At 37.2% G+C, this 23,500-nt stretch overlaps 1 protein-coding gene across 1 annotated transcript in view; it reads left to right on the top strand.

The window, feature by feature from the left end:
• LOC123322629 (angiopoietin-related protein 2) overlaps positions 1-23,235 on the top strand; it is a 50,090-nt gene extending 26,855 nt beyond the window's left edge. Inside the window, exons 2-9 of the mRNA XM_044910585.1 lie at positions 10,875-11,325; positions 15,351-15,910; positions 19,151-19,418; positions 20,038-20,169; positions 21,779-21,966; positions 22,158-22,301; positions 22,427-22,551; positions 22,613-23,235. Of these exons, the coding sequence (XP_044766520.1) occupies positions 10,875-11,325; positions 15,351-15,910; positions 19,151-19,418; positions 20,038-20,169; positions 21,779-21,966; positions 22,158-22,301; positions 22,427-22,551; positions 22,613-22,707 (1,963 nt within the window). The 3' untranslated portion in view covers positions 22,708-23,235. The remainder of the gene's footprint in view (positions 1-10,874; positions 11,326-15,350; positions 15,911-19,150; positions 19,419-20,037; positions 20,170-21,778; positions 21,967-22,157; positions 22,302-22,426; positions 22,552-22,612) is intronic.
• Positions 23,236-23,500: the final 265 nt, after the last annotated feature.

Below are 23,500 nucleotides of genomic sequence, written 5' to 3'. Positions count from 1 at the left end.
GTATGGGATTGAATGGCAGCTCTGTAACCGTTTAAGAGCTAGGCAAAAATGGATGGCACGTTCTTTTGTTTTCAAGTCATAAAAGTGAAAACTCATTTTTCGGCTCTTCGTACTGGTGCCTCTATTTCGTAAGTATCAGTGATATCGAGAAGAAAAACAAATGTTACTTTCTATATACACTTTTTCATGTAGAATACAGTGGCATAGTCAAAGATTTTTCTCAGTCCGTCACTACAGCTTTTAAACCAGAGGTGATAGACGAAATCTGATACCCCATTCTCGTTCTCTTTTTCTGGGAAACTAACAAGATTAGTAGTCATTTTTGGCCACCTTCTTTTGTTTTCGAGTTATAAGCGAAAATTGGAAAAATGGCGATTTCGAAATGAATTTATATCTCCGCTAATACTGATGATGAGCTCTGAAATTAAAACATTATACAGTCCCTTTTTTAAGTAGAATCCAGTGGCGTGCTTGCCCTTTTAGCAGGATTTTCAATTACGAAGCTATGACCCACAGTTATGTTTTTTTAAATGGGAACACTAGATTTCTGTGCAATTTTTTGAGAGCTTAAGTTTTACTGATTTCAAAAATATATAACATTGTATGGTTTGTATGAATATAAATAATAAAAAATGGTCAAAAACAATTTTTCTCAATATTTCTATGGTTTCTACTTTCGATGAGAATACAAAAATGTAGCATCTTATGATTACCGCAGTCTTCTTCTATTAGTACTTCCATTATAATAAAAATTTATGAAATATATCTATATTCAAATTTTGTGAAAATTGGTGAAAAGCATAGAGAGAATGACATTGCCGGAAGGAGACTGCTCTTGTTATAGGAAGCTCTATTTTTCTGTGATCGTCAAAAGTAGAAATCATAGAAATATTGAGAAAAAAGGTTTTTGACCATTTTCTATTATATTCTTACAAACCATAAAATGTTATATATTTTTGAAATCAGTAAAAATTAAGCTTTCAAAAAATTGCACAAAAATCTAGTGTGGGAACACTAGAACTAGAACATAACTTTGGGTCATAGCTTCATAATTAAAAATCCTGCTAAAAAGGGAAGCACGCCACTGGATTCTACTCAAAAAAGTGCCTGTATAATGATTTTATTTCAGAGCTCTATCATCAGTATTAGGGGAGATATAAATTTATTTCGAAATCGCCATTTTTCCAATTTTCGCTTATAAATCGAGAACAAAAGGAGGTGGCCAAAAATGACTACTACTCTTGTTAGTTGTCAGAAAAAGAGATCGAGAATGGGGTATCAGATTTCGTCCATCTCCTCTGGTTTAAAAGCTGTAGTGCTAAAACATCGAAATTTGCCCACCCCATACACCTGGTAAAAATAATTCACCTTTGAAAAGAGCCTAACTCTATAATCCTTGTTTGTAACTTTGTTTCGCATACAAGAAGGTGTATGATGTTTTTCTGGTCGAACCTGCTGAATCAATTCTGATTAGCGCACGCTGTAATCACAAACCCATTGAATAAAATGCCATTTCGAAGCTAAAGCATAAATCCCAACCTACTGCCTCGCACGGTATGCGGAGTAGGTATACCGCTCTGGTTTTCCTATCAAAACAGTTGTTCCTTTCACTGGGATTCAGTCAGCGGTAGGTAATTATTTATGTCATATCCATACGTACATTCATACATGTCAGCCAGATATGAACGGGTTATTTCACTCTAGGCCGGTAATGATATTGGTATTAGGTAATGCAGATATTATAAGAATTAGCATTCATCTTATATCGGTCAGTACTGCAAATAAGGAACAATCTCCTCTCCTTCTCGCTCGTTCTTCGGCTCTGAATCGATTTGGAATTTTTTTAATTGCGGGAATCGATTCAGCAACGAATGACAGATAAATCAGTTCTGGCAAGTAGATCGCGAACGGTGACTTTTTATTTTCTTTCTGTAATATATCTGTCGATTTCTAGAATGGGAACCAAGTGAGCTAATTAAGACCCTATTTTTCAGCGTTGGCTTTATCTCCACATAGTGGTTCAGCGTTTCTGGTTGTAGTCTTCGTGCTAGCACAATCTCACTTTGCGTTTTCAACACAATAATGGACAAGACCAACTGATGATTCCACTAGAAATACTTCAGAATGCACAGATCATTCAATGTACAGGGTGGGCAAAATTCGTTGTCTACCGTGGGGATCTCGAGAACTAAAGCAGCTAGAAGAAAACGGATGACACATTTTCAAGCTCTTTTTTCATGACTAATCCAAATCTAGAAACAGAATCGACCTATCATTTTTAGATTTCGAGTTATAAAAAAAAATTGAGATTTTGACGATTCCGAAAAGTTCTTATAACTTTTTTGTCTTTGAAGTTACAGATCTGAAACTTGAACCTTCTTAAGCACTTTCATACGCAGAATCTACTGACACAAGATTTTTTTCTTCAAAAATAACAAATTCAATAAAAGTTTGCATTTAAAAAAACGAACTTTTGCCTAATCATTCGAAATAAAAAAATATTTTGAGCTCATTAGTAGATTCTTCGTGAAAAAGTGCCTGTAGAAGGTTCAAGTTTCAGGTTTATAACTTCAAAGACAAAAAAGTTATGAGGACTTTACGAAATTGTGAAACTCAAAAACGGAGTATCGTAGGAGGCTGTGGTTTTCACCATTCTTTGTTTCTCTGAAAATGAGCTCGGAAATGTGTCATCCGTTTTCTTCTAGCTGCTATAGTTCTCGAGATACTCTCAGTAGACAACGAATTTTGCCCATCCTGTATTCTCCATCTCAGGATACTACTTTTCCCACCTCTCAAGAGATTTTCTGGCATCTCGAGACTTGGAGTAAAAGTCTTTGAGGATTCCGATCTCTTCATAGGTATCTTGATTCGCTCTAGAGTTACAGGACTTTTCTTAAAAATTTTTCGCTATATTATATCTTGGTTCATGTTCGAGATATTCGGAAAATTCAAAAGCATTTTTTCAGTAATTTTCATATTTTATGTGATATCCGTAACGGATCATAGAAAATAATTACCATTTCAGAGATATTATGGTGATTTTTTTTAAAGCATTTTTTTAGTCGCAGATTTGTCGAAAAGCATCTTTGACTCGTACAAATATTTTAACAGCAGATTCTTGAGGTCCAAAGATTCTTGAGGTCCAAAGAATCACTTTTTTCCTTTACCACTTTTTCTGAATCGGCTCGGTTCGAAAGATACAGGCTGTTGAAAATCCATAAAAAAAATTATTTTTAGTTCTATCGCACAAACGGTTTTATCGAATGAAATGAATTTCGGTATATAGTTTTTCATTTATTTGATGAATCTTTATCGAACACAAGATATCACCTACATCTTCCAGTTTTCTCATTATAACCATGACGTACCATGAAAATACCAAAAATTCAAAGAACCTAACTCTTGAAACTAAGTTTGACGCTATCTAATGAATATTTGAACGTTTGTAAAATAAAAGTATTCTTCATATTTTCTCGTATAATGCGACGTTTTCGAGTTATTTGATGTTGAAAAAAAGTATCAGTGAAATTTGAAAAATTGGGTACTTTGGCTGAATACAACTCTGTTTGAACGATCCACAGATGTGTAGTGTCACAGATTTAGTTAGTTATTCTGAAGGTAATTTTGTTTTTCCAGGGGTGGCACACCTCATTATGAAAACCTAAAATTGCTATATAATATTTTTTCATCAGGGCCGAATTGGATAAAATGCTATAGGAAAAGAGTATTTCTTTTGACCTCAAGAAGCAACTCTTAAAATATTTGTACGAGTCAAAGACTCACCCCGTATATTCCACTTAAGTACTCTTCGAGTTCATCCTATGTTGCGTTTTTATCGAAGTTTCGATTCAATTTGTGTGTACTTATTCTTCAAAACTTTCAAATAATTTCTCCTCCTTATATAATATTATCTTTATTGAAGAACGAAGGTCCTTGAAGTATTTTAGTTCTCGAGATGCTCTCAGTAAGCATTGAATTTGGAACAAATATTCACTTGGTTCCATAATTTTTTTTACTATAAAATTTCTGTTTTTTCCGAGAGTATTTTTGAGGATAAATTTTTGGAGACATTTTTTTGAAAATATCAAACCTTTTTTAATTTTCTTTATTGGGATATTTCAAAGGTCTGTTTCACATCGCTCAGATTATTTTCAATAACTGAAATTCTGAAAAAATATGCAATTCTGCTATTAGTCTGGAGTCAACGACTCCGATTTAATTGCTCAAATCTTCAGGGCCTGAATTTTGTCGTTGTTGTTCTTGAAAACAAAGTGTGATAATTATTGTTTACGTTTCATACTTTGTGGCCTCACTCCGTATATCTGGATTCGGTATATCATTATCTTCAGAACGGAAGTTATGCAATACATCTAAATAAAGTGGGCATATAACTCTTTCTCACTTTCCAACGAATATATGACGACTTTTAAACATCATTATTACGCATAGATATTTCTTTCAATCATAGGTTTCGATTTAAACACCGTCAACGGACAGTTTCCCTCCCACCTCGGATAAAACGAGAGAAAATATTGGACGCTCTGTAATTATGCGGTAAAATTTTTTATGCTGTTTTCACTCGGCCGCTTAGGAGATTATCCAATTACATCGAATTATCAGCCAGTCGAAGTGAATTACACGATATTTGTTTTGAAATCGCTCGGAAAATGAAGGATACTTTGGAAAGTGGATATGGACCACGAATTTATCCAAAGAATTATCATTATATCATTTTAACTCAATAAGATGTTTTAGCATTCGCGAAAAACAGATTAATTCTGAAGAAAAGGACAAAGAAATAGTAGAATTATCGTTAGTTCCAAACAGTAATAAAAATGTTCAATATTTCCTCCAAACCTCTCCACATATGCTACTACATTACGTTAGACAATCAGACCAGAAGGGTTATAAGTTTATTTTACCTATGTTCTATATCGAAAGTTTCATCAGAAATAATAAACCAATAAATGAAGCACAGTTCCACTCAATTATTCAAATCAATTTGATTTAAATCATTTCAACAAGATAGTGGTAACTCATCACAAAGAGCTGTAGAAAATACTACCAACTACACCTAGAAATAACGTGCTTTGTTACCAAACTCGTAAATTTAACTTAATGTACGATGAAATCCCCAACCAGTAAAGTAATAGTTACTTGCTGGTTGTAATAAAACTCATAAATGCTAATGCGCTGAGAATTACCTCTTAAATAGTTATTTATGATTGTAAATAAACATTATGGGACAGTTTTTGCCCCACAAATTATGGATTAACGGATTTATGATCTGAAAAAATATAACTTAATATTGGTGCTCAGTCTTGGAATAGTGGTGGACCCTATATATCTTCTGCCCACGCAGGATTTTGGACAGACGCCGTCCAACACGATAACTTTCATCGTAGGTTTGTTGGGATTCAAGGAAAGCTGAACCAAATATACCATGTTTTTATTTGTCGAATCTATCTAAGGTTCAACACCAACCTTCCCTTCACAAAGGTTTTCTTGAATAAACTGCTCCACAAGAGTTAGGGATATCGTATTCAATCGTTTTTAAAAGTATGTAATCTTCGAGAAAATCGCTGTAAAATCATTTAAAAATCAATAACAACTTGAATCGATCCAATAAAAATCCGTATGAGACATTTCGTCAATCTGGTTGCCTTTTTTCTGAAGTTTGGTTCTTTGCATATGCTTCATGAATGTTCTTATTCTGAAATGAAGTCAGTTTATCAACGGCTTCGATTTAAAACGAGTTTTCTGAAAATGCCAAGACGTAAATCAACAAACGCTGAGGTTAATAGGGCTATCGGAATGCTACAGGGTGGCCGAACTCAGGTTGTTGTAGCGGAAAGGCTCCAAGTCAGCCAAAGTGTGATATCACGACTTTGGAACAGGTTCAGGGAGACAGGTTCTGTGTTGGAAAGACCAAGGCTTGGTGGGCGACGAAAAACAACACCTGCTCAGGATCGTTTCATCACCGTTTCGGCGAGAAGAAACCCTACATCTACGTGTAGAATGCTACGGAATACTCTTCAAAATGCAGATGGGGTCCAAGTTTCCATCGAAACCATCAGACGACGTTCGACGTTTGAGAGAGGTGAATCTAGGTTCTAGACGTCCATTAAGAGGAGTTCCATTAACACGTGACCACAAGCGTCAAAGACTGGAATGGGCAAGGCAACATATCAATTGAAACGATCAATGGCGTAGTGTCCTTTTCACTGATGAATCCAGATATGGACGATTTTCAGATTCTCGAAGAATAAGGGTATGGACAATCCCACGCATACCCCGTAATCTTCGCTATGTCCAAGAAGACCATCCATTCCGAGGAGGTAGTGTTATGGTATGGGCCCGGATATGTTTCAACGGTCGCACAGATCTACACATTTGTCCTGGGAATATGACCGCCTTACACTATAGGGAGCATGTCATTGACAATGTTGTGCCAAATTTTCACGCTGCTATTGGTGAAACTTTTCATTTTCTAGACGATAACGCTAGACCGCACCGTGCAGCCTTAGTTGAGAATGCGCGCGAGGAGCTTGGTATTCCATATTTACCAATATCTCCGCACTCACCAGATTTGAATTGCATAGAACATGCATGGTATAGGCTCCAAAGAAGATTAGATAATCATCAACCTACCCCAGAATCCTTAAATGATCTGAGAGAGCTTCTGCACCGTTGGAACCAAATTCCTCAAGAAATGTTCAACAATCTCGTGTGTAGTATGCAAAGAAGATGTCAAGCTGTTATTGATGCCCGTGGAGGCCATACATTGTATTGATAGTCTTAAAATGCTTGAATTCTCTGGGAATAATTTCGTTATTTTACTCGATTTTTTTTAACCACGCTGTATACGCTGCAGACCTACAGGCTAAAATTAATCTGCAGCTTGAAATCATATTAATATGAATTTTCATCACAAAAATCTCATTTTAACTATGTGGAGCAGTTTATTTAAAGCACTTTGTTCAAAACCTCACAACATAGAGGATGGTACATATTTGCCTACAATAGTAAATCTTACTTCTTCAATTATTTGAAAGAATCAGCAGATAAGATGCCTCGGTAGCTTGTATAGGAGCATAGGAGGAGGGTGCTCTGTGTAAAGAAGAAGGTTTCAAAAGAATAAGAACGCAGTGGAGAGCATGAAGGGTATGCAAATACCACAGAGAGGTACAATTGATTATTGGATCAGGATTTTTCAGATTGCAATAAGAACCAGCACACAAACGGTCTCATCTAGCTCGAACCAACGCAAACGTTGACAAAAACCATGCCATCTCATCAACGTCAATCGATCTTTCGCCCTGTTTCAAATATTCGAAAGTACTTGATCATGATTGAATTCCTTTCATGCTTTTCATTCGTAATTCCTCTTCCATCGATGATTAATTGAACGATAATGTTCAACAGTTGTTGCCGTTATGAGTTTCGTAATCTTCGATACCAGAGGTAGGTACATTCCATGACACCCTTCGATTCAATACTGCCGGCTATGTGTGAAATAAGTCGTTATGCACCTACAAGAAATGAATTAGGAAATATTAGATACCTATAAGGAAGTTGACCAACAATAAATTTTTTCATAATGGGTTCGATTTTCTCGAAATAGATCGACTGAATGGAGTCCGCTCGTCATTATGCCGTCGCAGTTGAAACATAAATTATTACTTTTCGACGTCGTTAAAAAATAAATTTTGGTGCGACATACATCCTTCCTTTCACTCAAGACTTCGTCAGATATTCTAGTACTTATACGATAAGGAAAACAACGTCACTTATAAGCCTTAATATCATCCTTGCAGGTGTATCTCAGAAAACTTGCGTTTTACGCTTATTTTTGTGAACTGATACACTCCTGGACAAAAAAAAAGGACAGAAAAATTTGTCACCAAATTCATTTTGAAATAACCTTGCAAGGTGTGCATCGATTTTGATCATTTTGTTGTCTATTTGTAGCCTATTTCATCTAGTTTATCACCTGATGTCGAGTCTGTAGGAATTTCAATTGAATTTGATGGTATACAGGGTGGGCAAAGTTCGATGGGATTGAATGACAGCTCTGTAATCGTGAAAGCTAGGGAAAAATCCTACCTCGATTTTCAGAAGATTGTTAATGGCCAAAACCTCTATCCCTCTATCTTCTTTTGCTTTCAAGTTATAAGTGAAAACTCATTTTTCGGCTCTTCGTACTGGTGCCTTTATTTCTTAAAGTATCAGTGATATCGAAAAACAAATGTTACATTCTACAGACACTTTTTCATGTAGAATGCAGTGGCATAGTCAAAGATTTTTTTCAGTCCGCTACTCCAGTGATGTGGTGGTAACTTTCATTTTTTTGAATATAAACTCTATGTTATTTTTACATATTCCAGTCCTATATTTTTTTCTGATTCAGAATATGTAATATGAGTCGTATCTCTAATTGTTCTTCCAATAAAAAACTCAAAAACTACTTCGGTCAAGTTGGCAGGTCACTTTTTCATAGATAATATGATAATGAACTTTAATGCTCTTTTGTTGTTTGTTGTGTCAGGTTATGAGATATTTAGGAGATCACTTTCATTCCGGATATTCGAAAAGATGCTCGGGAAATGAGGAAATTATGAGAATTTCCATGACTTCTTCATACTTACCAATATACCTATGCTAGTACTGGCACAGCCTTATTTGTGAAGGTGTGATGCTGTGGTACCTACTGGTATTTAGATTATCTACTAGTTGGAAAGGTTTCCGAGCATATTCAGTTGAATCCAGGTTTATAAAATTTCCTGACAGTTATTCATTCCATATTGGAAAATTTTCCATCCTTTCAACTATCCGGAATGAAAGTGATCTTCAAAGTCTTTCAAATTGGTAATAATAATGAGGTTTATTCTTTGAAATCCACTAGGTTGTTACAATTTTAATATCTGAATAATCAACCTAAGGAAATCCACTAAAGGCAGAGCCTGTGTTATAATAACCTGACACAATTTGGAGCATAAAGTTCATTATCATATTATCAATGAAATGACCTGCCAACTAGACCAAATTAGTTTTTGAGTTTTTTTATTGGAAGAACAATCAGGGACACGACGTATGTTATATATTCTGAATAAAAAAAAATATGGGACTGGAATATTTAAAATAACACAGGGTTCATATTTAAAAAAATAAAAGTTATCACTATATCACTGAAGGGGCGGACTGAAAAAAATCTTTGACTACGCCACTACATTCTACATGAAAAAGTGTCTATAGAATGTAAAATTCGTTTTTCGATATCACTGATACTTTACGAAATAGAGGCACCAGTACGAAGAGCCGAAAAATGAGTTTTCACTTATGTATAACTTGAAAACAAAAGAAGATAGAGGGATGCGGTTTTGGCCATTAACAATCTTTTGAATCGAGGTCGGAAAAGTGCCATCCATTTTTCCCTAGCTCTAACGTTTACAGAGCTGTCATTCAATCCCATCGAATTTTGCCCACCCTGTACAAGGTAGAACTTAACACCCTTTGTGGGTAATTAGTGACGCAATGACGAGACTTTCAATGAGTTTTTGATTTCTGATCTTCTCTCAACATTTTCCTGTTTAATTCACGTCAACAGCTCTTTCCTGAAAGGAAAAACGATTTTTCAAAGGGAACCATGCAATTTCCTCCATTTCCTTCAAAAAAGCTTCCCTTTCTGAAGAGAAAACTGACAAGTGTCAAAATTTATTCAAAAAACCTACTTTGACCAAAATGTAATAAAGTCGCTGTCAAGAGTGTCAAGTCATACTGACATTTATATGCTACTGAGACTACTGAGCTTTGATTTGACCACAAAAGCTTATTAATTATAATAAGAATGATCACGCCTAAACGGTTAGGCAATGAATACAATAATAAGGATAAATTTAGATGCATACCACCCGCCGATATGAATATCAACAAGTGTTACGATCTGAATTCAACTAGACAATTTGCCATCGTCAAGGCCCCAAATGGAGTACGCCGCATCGAAGAAAAGCTGATGCTGACCATGGTTTCAGTCTCATTTGACCTTATCAGAGAGAGAGAGAGAGAGAGACAGAGATAGACTTTATTAAACATTATTATATACAGTATTTACAATGAAATTGTTTTTTTTTATTTTGTGTTATAAAAAAAAACACCAATGATAGTTCCTACATATATACATGTTTACCTATCTTTTTGGAACAATGGTACAAAACCTTAGAATAATTCAAAGTCATTCAAAGTTCATATTTTACATTGTGATAGAATACTGTGATTGTGATTAATTTTGCAGGGAAATAAAAGTAAAAAACCCTGCTCTTGGTTTTACAATTTCTATAGAATGGGGTTTGATTATTTAATTATTTGACCTTATCAGAGCAACATAGCTTTTTTCTCCGATGGAGAACGTTTGGAATTGATGGACCCTTATTCAATACTGGCACGCGCTACTGAGTACTATCCAGTAACACTGCGACTACTGAGTACTATACAGTTACCCAGAGCGCCACCCAGTATGAAAAGGTGTCCGATTCATTCAATTCAATCTTTCTTATTAATTATATCTCATAGACAAACTATTTCTTCCACTTGTTAGATAAAACATTGTAGGCCACTCGCCTGTTATGTTTCCTAAGTCACTTGAGTATTCATAAATCTTCTCGCGTGACTTATTTTCAACATTACACGCTATAGACTATAGTACCATAAATAACTATGTCCGTAAACACTGTAGCTTATGAATGAAAAGAGAGTTCTCAGGGTTGGTTAAAAATAGTGCCTCCTCCTTGTCTGAAGACAGAACAGTTATAGTTTTGTTTTCATGCTCGATACACAACTTCCATATTGCCAAACTGACCGTGTATCATCTGTTACAGGGAGCGTTACCTCTTCGACTTCTTCGAAGTGCTGATATCAACACTGGACACGAAACTCCAGCGTATAGAGAACCTCGACAAAGCGGTCGAGCACCTGATGCGGAGGGTCGAATCCCTGGACACGAGGGTATCCAGCAACATCGAAAAAACCGAATCCGTCATCTCCAAGCTGGAGAACCTAGACGGTAGGCTGCTGAGGGAGAAGTCCAACGTTTATTTCTCCAACGATAACTCGGAATCGAACGAGAGGAACGACAATTCGGACATCAACAAGAAGCTGCAGAGTTTGGAGACCAAGGTCGATGTCATCGATGGCAAAATGAACGATTTGAAGAACCACTTTGACGGCGGCAATGGCTACTTGCCGAACGATGAGTTTAACGCTGAAGCCAGCGAGAAGAAGCCAATTCTGATGAACGTTGTCGAAATTACCAAGGCCTTGAATACTGAGGTGAGTAGCTTCAAAAGTATATTTATGTATATTCTTTCGATAAAGAGTATAACAATTTTTAACATCGAACAATAATTTTAGCATGTCTGTGAGATACAGTTTTAGTAGAGGTTAGCAGGGTACCATACAATTTTGCGTATGATACGAGAGCTTAGGGAAAAACCCCAGTAAAAAAGTTTTTGTAGTGTATTGTAAAAGATGAAAGTGTTTACGAAATAAGCTGAGATATGTATTTCATAATGAAGGGCATCTCGCACTGCAAAAATTAATTCTTTCCTAAAATCCAGGGAATCTTCTCCAAGTTACCTAAAAATTTTATCTATAAAAAAAACAGCAGCAAAATATGAGATAATATTGAGTTCTATACGTCAGATTGAGCTAAAATTCACAACCCAATTAAAAAAAAAATCGGAAATTGCATGATAAGCCCTAAAAGAGTCCTAAAATTTTTAAATGGGATAATGATTTACCAGATGATTTATGGTTTCTTCTGGTTCCCTGCATTCACTACTAGGGCTCTCAACTGAATTCCTTCGGAAAAGCATACTATTACAACGTCCGTGAACTGTTCCTATACGATTCAGAGTAGGTACATCATATTTTCCTGGGAAGATCAAAACCAGGAACTCTATTCGAGGGAATTCTAACTAATTCTTGGTTAAAAATAGTGCAGGTATCCCATTCAGGCTCCCAAATATCCCTGTCCCTGACATTCGAATTAAGGAAGGAGTTGGACCATAAGGATTTACGCGACTTCAGTCTAGGTATCGTATTTTGTGGGATATATAGGACAGAATTGGAATAGGTCGGAGAAGGAGTGAACTTTATTCCAAGAATTTATTACTGCACTCTGTCTACGAATATGGGGCGGTACAATGGTACTGATGGTAACCATTGAATTCATGAGCAGTATCAACCCAAACGGGGCAACAATATTCAGCAGCCGAAAATACCGAAGCTAGGGCTGCTGTTCGAAGAGTTGTTGCATCAGCATCCCATGAGGTACCAGCTAGTTTATGATATTATTCCTAGTTTTCAACTTCAGACACAAATTTTTCAATTGCTACTTGAAATTCAGCGAGGAATCCAGCCCTACTCCTAGATATTTTGGATTGAAGTTTTGTTCCAAAAAAGAATTACCGAAAAATATGTACAATTTTCTATATTTTTGATGATTATTCAAATGGGAACACGAAACCTCAGTTTTATTTGGGTTAAGACGCCAACGCCACTCGACAAAGTAATTCCTCAAAATTTCTGAATCTGTAGATAGATTATTCTCTATACATCTAAAATCAGAATGACGAAATGCGATGTCAATATCATCAGCGTATATAAATCTCTCAGAAGAAGTAGTAAGCATATTACACAGATATAAAAGAAGAGGTGCTAAAACCTATCCTTGAGGAAGAAGTTTTGAAATTACTACTGTTATCATCGAACAAAAACACGAAACCTTCTATTTGACAGCGTGATTTCTAGTAAGCGAACCTCATGAATCTCAAAGGTGCGCATATCTATATGACCACGGACAGCCAGGCTACGCTGAGGTCTTTGGAATCAAACTGCCAGAGATCTCTGCTGACATGGGAGTGCCGTAATACCATAAAGCAACTGGCCAGAGACAACAAAGTGACTCTACTATGAGTACCAGGGTGTTGAAGGAAACGAGAAAGCCGATGAACTTGCAAAAAGAGCATAAAGGTTAATACCTGCTGGACCTAAGCCTTTCTGTGGGCTTGGAATGTACCAATACAAGGCTGCGGTCCAACAATGGGAGTTGAAAAACAGATTAACTCTCTGGAGAAACACTCCTGGACTTATTAAGTCAAAGAAATTCGTGATGATTTCACCGACCTACACCAGAAAACTGCTAAAGCTGTCACGACCTGAGCTTCAGGTGATGGTGGGATTGCTGACAGGGCACTGTCGGTACAAATATCATTTGTCCATATGGGAAAGTCAGCAGATGAGATTTGTAGGCTCTGTGGATAAGAAGCAGAAACAGCTGAACGCATGGTATGCAAGTGTCCAGAGCTGGCGGACCTAAGAACCACTCATATGGGAAAACCGATCCTGGATACTCACGAGGCAACGGCTAAGACACATAGGATGTTATCAGTTTTATCATCACCATTGACGACCTCCTTGGGTTGGGAATGAGTAGGGTAGAGAACAAAAGATCTGCATGGTCGCAGTTCCGAAAGGCAAATAGAGCCACAACGACCCTGGTTCAAATAATAATAATAATAATATTAATAGTATCATCTCTTGGACCACCACCGATTTAGCAGCCTTGTAGAGAAAAATAAGGACGATGCTGAGTAAACACAATAAACATCACCCCAAAAGCTCAATAGAACGGACCGAGCTGCCACGACATCTTGGGGGTAGAGGAATTGTTGATTTGTCCAACCGTATGTCCCAGGAAATTGAAGGACTTCGAAAATATTTTCTGGGCAAGGCTACTTCATCAGAACTCCATCAAGTAGTTTGTGTTGCTGATAGTTTTACACCGTTAAAGCTACAGCAGGACCACTTGGAAATCGTCGAACACTCTGCAGATAGTAAAATGCAGAAACTGATTGGCAAACCTTTGCATGGAAGGCACCAGAACGAGGCCAACCATGATTACGTCGACATATCTGCGTCGAACTACTGGGTGACTTCCGGAAGGTTGATCCTGAGACAGAGGGCTTCATGCTCGCCATCCAGGATCAGGTGATTCCAACAAGAAATTACATGAAATATATCGTCAAGGATGCCTCTGTGGCGGACGATAGCTGTCGTTATGACTGTGCGACACATGAAACTATCCAGCACATCACCGGGGGATGTCAGAAGTTCGCGGGCACGGAGTACAAAAGTAGACATGATGCCGTTGCCAAGATTCTTCACCAAGAATTGGCACTGAAACACCAACTACTAAGTTCGAAAAAGGTTCCTTATTACAATTACCATCCGGATGCTGTATTGGAAAATGAACATCACAAGCTCTACTGGGATCGCACGGTTCAGACAGAGCACTATTCATCGATGTGGCAATTCCAAATAATAACAATCTTTTATATAGGCACACTGAAAAAATTTCAAAATACGGAGATCTCGAGGAACAAACCAGAAGACAGTGGAAGCTGAAAGATATCAAGACCATCCCTATTGTCATTTCATCTACAGGCCTGATACCGAAGAAACTACTAGAGAACTTGAGGAAACTTCAGCTGGACGAAAATATCTATAGAGTCATGCAGAAGGCGGTACTGCTGGGAACGGCGAGAACTGTACGCAAGTACATGGGAAATTCAGAGGAACACCTTCTGCTCCGATAGGAAGTGCGGGTTGAGCAGGAATCCAACCGACAGCAGGGAGCCGAAGAGCGACCCGGACCCGACCACTACCACGAGCCCGAAAACCCGGAAAGGGCTCCAACAGAGCTTAATCCTTTTGATATCTGAGATATCTGGGATAAGTGAATTTTCCTCTGGAGAGGAGTGTGAAAGCCGAAAGGCTAAAGTCATAGTTAGCGAACCATATTTCCACACTTCAGATGTGTATAAAGTTTGAAATTGAAACCATCCTTCCATACTGTGTCAAAAAGGCAATCGAATCACCTTTGAGACAAGGTGTCACTCAAACCCCTTTCCATTTAAGATTTTATGGGTTACTGTCAACAGGCTCTCAGGATTACGGATTAATTGGTACCAACCGTATAAAATATATCCCCCTACGAACCAGAGTTTACCTCTTTTTGCTTTTTTTCAGAAAACCCATTGTTCAGGAAGAAGAAATGGCCTCTTATATCATCTCGGAGTAAGAGGGCTTTTCTGGTTGGGGACAAAATCATATTTAGTGAGAAAGTAGCTCTAATTTAGACATAAAATCTTCTCAAACGAATGATAACCTGGAAAAAGTTAGTGTTGTGATAGCAAGCTTCATTCTCCTAGTGATTCCAATGATCTTCATAACATTCTTGAAACATTTTAATCAGAATTCACCAATTAACTAACAAGACATACCCTTTCCAGGTCATAAACCACGTGTCCAAGGAGCTCGGTTTGCTCCGGGAATCGACCAGCAACATAGACCGAAAGCTGCAATTCCACATAAACCTCGTATCGGACAACTTGGGCAAAATGCTGCACCGCATCACCGACATCCACCACGCCATCATCGACTACGCCTCTTACAACTACACCACGACCACCACAACAAGCCCCATCGAGGAGAGATTGGCCAAGAACAACAAGATCGACGCTCTCACCGAACAGATCAAACCCATCGTGACGGTTTCGGAGAAGATCCAGGAGGTGTGGAACGTGGTGGTGGGCACCAAAAGCTCCGTGGATAACCTTCTGCCGAAATCTGACGAGCTGTTGTCCCAGACGCAGCGTCAGGAGAGGGCCATCGGGGAGATCCACAACGATCTGAGGACCAAGACGAACAAGATCATCGCCAATCTGGATAAGGTGGACAGGAGGTTGAAGAAGCAGGAGAGCGACGTGGCAAGCTTAGCCCAGGGTCCTGTTCGTGCTGAGCTTCTGCTGGATCCCACGATTGACAGGTTGATAGAGTTCGATCCGAAAAGGTGAGTGATGCAGCTTTTTATCGCATGACTTCAGCTTGGATAGTTCATGGGGAAAGGAAAACAATCGTTTGGGATCAAAATTTACAGATATTTGTAAAAAATTGAACCTCACTCAAAAGAAAGAAAGCTTTCCAGATATACACTGCGCAAAAAAATTAACGCACATTCTGAAAATCTCAATTTTAATGAAAGTTAACTCTACATTGACTTTATAACTTATTTTTTATGTTCTCTCGGGAAGGTTTTGAACGAAACAAGACACATTAAATGGAAGAAAAATTCAGGATTTCACCGAATCTTAGGTGAAAGAAGAGAAATGAACAATTTTCAAAATACAGAAATGCTGATAAGTGATTTAATACTTGGTATTTCCACCCCTTGCGTTAATTACAGCTCGGCAACGACGGTTCATACTCAAAATGAGTGATCTTAAAATGTTCTGATCTAATCCTTCCCAGATTTCTCCGAATTGGATTCCTAAGTCATTAAGAGTAGCAGGATGATTTTGTGAACTTCTCAGCCTTCTATTGAGGTTGTTCCTGTTCAATCGGATTGAGATCTGGACTTCTTGCTGGCCATTCCATTCGAGAGACTTCAACCTCTTCAAGGTACTCCTGAACGATGCGCGCACGATGGGGTCTGGCATTATCGTCCATAAAAATGAAATTTTCACCAATGTATGGGGCAAATGGCATCACATGCTCTTCAAGAATGTTCCTTATATACTTATCAGCATTCATAGCTCCATCATCAAAGACCACTAGGTCTGTGCGAGCAGCCAAATATATTCCACCCCATACCATAATCGATCCTCCCCCGAAACCAGTAGTATTCAGGAAATTGCACTGAGCATATCTTTCATGTGGACGTCTGTATACAAGGGAACGATCACAATGGTACAGGCAGAATCGAGACTCATCTGTGAAGAGAACTCTTTCCCAATCAGCCTCTTCTCAATGGATGTGCTCTCTCGCACAATCCAAACGCGCCCTTCGATGGGCTGGGGTAATAGCTGGGCCTCTTGCCGCGACACGAGGCCTTAAATCATATTCTCTGAGGCGATTTCTTATTGTCTGAGTGCTAATTTGCACCTCATGAGTTTGCTCAAGCTGAATTTGAAGGAGGCGAGCGGTTGAAAACCGTTGTCTGAACGAAGAAACTCTCAAGTAACGTTCTTGAATGGCAGTTGTTACCCGTGGTCTACCCTGTCCTGGTCTTCGGACATTCATACCTGTCTCCCTGAATTGCTGCAACATTCTGGACACACTTGTATGGTAAACTCCAAACCTTTCTGCAATTCTTGTGTATGTCCACCCTTCTTCTCGCAAAACTAGCGCTTGGGCACATTCCTCTTGGGTCAAATTGCGTGTTTCGCGTTGCATAGCGATCGAGTCTAGAAAATCAAACGAAAGAAAAACTATTGATCACTGGAATTGATCGAGAACAACTGATTTTAGAATGGAGCCAATACATTCAAAATCTGATAATATCATCTTTTTTTATTCCTGCTGGGAAAAAACATCTGTATTGAAGAAAACCGTTGAAAGTGGATAACATATGCATGCATAATTCTGATAAAAATAATTATCATTGAGAACACCTTCAGTTGTAGAATAAATTTGAGATTTCCATAATGTGCGTTATTTTTTTTGCGCAGTGTATTTCCAATATAACTAATAATAATAATAATGTTATGGAGTGAATCATGAAGGGGGTACAAAACTCATATGTAGGCTGATTTTGGTTACAATAAATACAGGGTGAGTATTTGACTCGTACAAATATTTTAACAGTAGATTCTCGAGGTCGAAGACTCACCCTGTATAGTGTCACCTAGTGTACCTAGTGGTACCTATACGGTTGTATGGCTGCAATCGATTATTTTCATTCTTTTATCTTTGCTATTTTGGTGATATTTTGTATATGAGATATTTTGTGAGTGAGATCATTTATCGAAGGTCTTTTTTTTTTCATATTTTCTAGGCAGCTCTAACAGGCTTTGAAATACGGATATATAACCGTAGGTTTAAAATGAAATGTTCGCAAATGATGTGCTTGGTGGCTGGCTGCTAATAAAGTTATGCATTGTTCAAAAACATTGCAAATCTACAGGGTATCACAAATTGCTTGACTCTGGTTGTTTCTGGCACTTCTGAACTAGATAGGGAAAACTTTTAGAGGAGTTCTGAGCTGGATTTTCGTGAAAAGTTCATTAGTGAAAACCGTTTCACGATATCTTCATTTGTCTTCAAGATATAACCAAATTTTGATATTTTGTAGATTTCGAAAATGTGCCAAACTTCTTTTATTTTCGATAATGTCTTAAAACGATGAAAATAGTGAATATAGTGTAATATTCCCAGTGAAAAAGTGCCTGTAGAAAGATTTTTTTAGATATTTCGGAATATGAAGAAGTTATGGCACATTTTCGAAATCTGCAAAATATCAATAAAATTCCGTTATATCTTCAAGACAAATGAAGATAACGTGAAGTGGCTTCCACTAATGAACTTTCCATGAAAATCGAGCGCAGGACTCATTTCAACGTTGTCTAATCTAGAGGTACCAGAAACAATCAGAATCTAGCAATTTGGGATAGAATGTATAGTATACCAAGAGATTTCCTGATTCGATATTCAAATATATAAAGCGAAAAGTGCTTCACCAATCTCATAAGAACGTAATTTAACCTGAAAAGTATCAAAATCCATTAAATATGGGCGTTATGATGAAAGAAATAATTCGCTCTAAATGAAATTATTCCATTTTCAATAATATAATTCGTCGCCAACGTTCTTCCATTTTTTTTCCATTCTGTATCATTTCAGTAGATCAGTATGAGCTGAAACATCGAGGTTCTGAACTGGTTCATTACATCATAAGTGCGTATTTATCAATTACATACGAAGAAAGTTTCAATAAACAGTTATTAGTAACTGTGTCCATTAAAATGAAGAAATTTGTAATTGAATTAGGCGATACACCTTTGAATATTTAAAAACAGAAACTGTTACAATGTTGCAGAATTATACACAGCTGTTCCAAATGTAACGCGGTACTATATTTACACAAATTAACCAATGAATTTTGTTCGGAGTAGGATGTGTTTTGATAAAATATTTATCTTTACATTATCTCCCTTGAGTACAGAGCTACTTCCTCGTTTCGCTTGAACAATATTCCATCATCAGGCTAACCAATTACAAATAATAGGAAATTTTTTAAACAAATTCGTTTTAGGTATGTGGAGGAATATCCAGAAACAAGCACTGAATCCTACACAACATTTTACCCAACCCTGGCTTTCAACGGTCCAGCCAACGTTCCAACAGTCAATCAAAGTGCACCATCTACAGTAACTTCTTTACCTATCCAAGCTACCACTTCCGCAGAAAAAAAGATAGAAAAACGGAAAGATGGAGTTATATTTCCAAGTATTAAGAACAAACCTGGACCGGCCAATACTACATTTGCTACTGAATTATTGGATTTGTCGAAAGATGTGAAGGTAATTGATGATTTTTTCACTGTTCCTTTCTAAACATGAAACAAAGCACTGAATTCGTAAACGAATTAGCTTCGACGCCGGTTATTTATCGTATGCACCCTGTATACAAGTTGGTGCACATAAAACAGTCCACCTAGAATATTTACGATGGGAGTAGTAGAATCGGGTCCAAGTTTAAATGTTCCAAAATCTTTACTAAGACAAAATCTGTTAAGTAAAAACAGAAATCTAAAAGTTGTCAACATAATACTGATGGAGGAATATTTACGACCATAAGAAGTGAGAAAGTCTGAACATAAGAACAGCTTTTATCTGATTTATTCCCTTATCCCTAGCTCTTGAAGTAAACTCGCAATTTTCAAGTTTTTGTGAGTTAAACTGCAAAAATAGATACATATCGAACTGAAGTTACAGACAAGTAAACTTTGTCTCGAAATCTGAAATTTTTCGACTGACCAGAAAACGAAACAGAGATCGACCTCATATAGTAGATCATGTTTGTTCAACAGAACGTAATCTGTCTCCTGCACCTATGCAGTCAAGTCCTAACTTGACCTATACAGGGTGTAAATGAAAAGTTACGAAGTCCTCCTTCGAGTTGAATTTTTTTTCGTTTCAGGGATATTCCTGTGTGGACCTATTGAATGCCGAAATGAGAAAATCAGGAGTTTATTATCTGCAAATTAGGGGCACAACATATTGGTTCCTGAAAGTCTTCTGCGAACAAGAGATTGCTGATGGTGGTTGGACGGTGAGTATTATATAGTTTTCTTTTGTTCGAAGATGTAAAAGTGTTCAAATTACCTAGGTACAAATGGGAAACGCAAAATGTCTCTAGGTGGTTTCGAGAGTCATTGCAGAACGTTCTTGCAATCAAACGAATAATTTGTTCGAAGGTTTTCACTACTGTACACGCATGACTTAACAAAGGAATTCTCTCTGAACGTGCCGCACATTTTCGTTTGATTTAATCAAACACTTATCTCCGGCAATTATCTTGGTTTCACCATCTTTCTCTCGATCGAACAGAACCTCAAAAAAAATTAGTTTCGAATTATCGAAATTAATAATCGATATACGGGGATGTATTGAAAAATTCTTAGCCTACTATAGAACCAAACAAAATTTCAATGTCAAAATATTTTATTACTCAACATATTCTCCTCTTAGTTGGATACATTATTTATAGCAGCCAACCTGCAACCTCTCTATAGATCTCCACAGCTTTTATTACCTCCTCGTTGGGAGAAAATTTACGACTTTTTAAACTTTTTTCAGTTGAGGGCAGAGATGATAGTCGGATGGAGCCAAATCTGGTGAATAAGGGGGGTGTGCTAGTAATTCAAACTCTAAATCACGAATTTTTTGCATGGCAACATGAGATTTGTGTCCAAGGGCGTTGTCCTGCAAAAACAAACCACCTTTGGATAGCTTTCCGCGTCTTTTCTCTTCAATTTTTTCCCGTGGCGTGATCAGTAATGTCGAATAGTAATATCCGGTTATTGTTCTACTCTTATCCAAAATATCAATCATGATTACTACCTGGCAATCCCAAAAAACTGAAGCAAAAACTTTTCCAGCAGATTTTTGGACACGAAACTTCTCAGGTCTTGGAGAACCAGAGTGTCGCCATTCCATTGATTGTTGCTTTGTTTCTGGATCGTAGAAATGTACCCAAGTCTCATCCATAGTAACAATTCGGTTTAAGAAGTCTACACTTTTCAAATCGACCACAGATCGAACGCAATGCTTCTACCCTTGCACGCTTTTGGTCAACATTCAAACATTTGGGGATACATTTTGCAGCAATTTTTCTAATGTCCAAATTGACGTGAACTATATGATGAACGCGTTCGTATGAAATATTCAGTGCTTCAGATATCAATTTTAGCCCAATTCGACGGTCTGATAAAATCATGTCATGAACTGCATTGATACTTTCGGGGACTGACACAGAAACTGGCCTTCCCGATCGGTCATCATCTTCAATGGAAAATTTACCTCTTTTGAAGCTTGCAGTCCAATTTTTCACGGTCGCATACGAAGGACATTGATCAGCAAGGGTATTAAGCATTTCTTCGTAAATCTGCTAACCTCTTAACCCTTTTAAATACAGGTACTTGATGATGGCTCGATACTCCAATTTTTCGATTTTCAAAATTTCGGTGGACATCTTCTTTCTTTTAATTTATTGCGTAACTCTGGTTTACTTTTTTGACTCCAAACCACACTGACACTTCTAATGAGTTATTGTTCGTTGCTATGGTAACGCAATATTTTTTTTATGCATGGGAACTGGTCTAGGCTAACTAGATATCAATATATCCTCGTATATGTCACATTTTCGTATTTTTTCTTAGGTCATACAAAGAAGGGATGATTTTGGCGATCCAAGGGAGAATTTCAACCGCGATTGGAACGATTATAAAAATGGATTTGGTGATCCTGCTAAGGAATTCTGGTTGGGTAACGAGAACATCTACATGCTCACCAACAACGAAGAATATATTTTGAGGGTGGAACTCGAAGACTTCGAAGGAAATAGGAGGTAAAATTTAAATTTTACTGAAAAATTGATTAAAATGAATTGTATGATCGATACCATGATTGGAAAATGGTAGATTATTGAAAATTCATTCGAAATTTATTGAATTGATGTTGCCTTTTCTTGATGAATATCCATAAATGAACTAGAAAGTGAAGATATTCATCCACTGTACGTGTTTTTTGTTCCACTAGGTATGCCCAGTATTCGCACTTTAAGATATATTCTGAAGCAGAATATTACAAGCTGGAAATCGATGGTTATGAAGGGACAGCTGGGGATTCCTTGAACGATCCTTGGTATGGCAGTAACAACAGCCCATTCTCGACTTATAACAGGTATTTGAAGTATAATTTGTTAATCACAAAGCACAAGAATCACTTTTGCGCACTGTAGTGTGGAAAAAAGATATTACATCATCAGCGTGCACGTTTTTCAATGCGCTAATCCACTTTTTTTTCAGAGATAACGACAGATCAAGCTTGAATTGTGCATCGATGTTGAAGGGTGGTTGGTGGTGGAAATCTTGTGGCAGGGGGTTGAATGGTTTGTATCTGAACGACCCTCAGGATCTTACCGCAAGACAAGGTAATCAAAACATTGATTTTTTCAAACTGATTTTACTACCCATTTTTCTTCCAAATTTTAGGTATTGTGTGGTTCAGATGGAGGGGATGGGACTACACCTTGAAGAAAGCCATGATGATGATCAAGCCCAAAGGCCTGATATCGTCATCGAATTGACGAAAAACTAGTGGAAATTCATAGAGTTTGTTGTACATAAATAAAAACAAATAGGTTTATTCTAAAGTAAGAACATCTTGGATATGTTTTTCGAGTAAAATTTGTCAATGCTGATGGATGAAAATTGACAATTACCATAACCATATTCAGAGTAATATGATGGAAATCTGAGTAGGAGTATTAGAGACTGAATTATATAGAAATCTAGTTCTCCCCCATAGCTACATCAGTTGCCCTAACCTCTTGCTTAAAGTGTTGACACTTTACCATACAAAAAACAGTATTGAACATGTGTAACTAGATTAAGATATAGCCAATAATAATGCACTGTAAAAATGTAAGTAGATACTGCCGAAAAAAATATTAAAATTGTATGTGCAAATATATAACAGTACCGATGTAAAGAAATAAATAAATCCCGTCTATTTATTTTATTTGCGTGTGTTTATAAGGAACTTACCGAATAGAATGTTTTGTTAAAAATTATATAAGTGTATATTTCTATGAAATAAAAAACTTTTTTCACTCCTCGTCCCTTTTATTTTTTATTTACCACATATTCGAAGCAGAAGGAACATAAGTAAAAATTAAGAAAAGCACAGACGCCAAGAAATTTGTTGTGCCTCTGTTCAAATCATATGGTTCAAATTCATACTCTTCCCTAGTAGACATTCAAATCAAATTCAATCAAAATAAACAATATATTCTTGCTCCTCCTTTACCTCTTTCCGCTTAAGATGTTTCCAGAAACCGCATAAAGCGTCTTAAAGAATGACGTCCTGACCAAAGATTA

The sequence above is a fragment of the Coccinella septempunctata genome, chromosome 1 (genome assembly GCF_907165205.1).
Source record: "Coccinella septempunctata chromosome 1, icCocSept1.1, whole genome shotgun sequence".
Lineage (NCBI taxonomy): Eukaryota > Metazoa > Arthropoda > Insecta > Coleoptera > Coccinellidae > Coccinella > Coccinella septempunctata.
The sequence above is the reverse complement of the archived record's forward strand: the minus strand, read 5'-3'. Positions and strand labels throughout refer to the sequence as shown.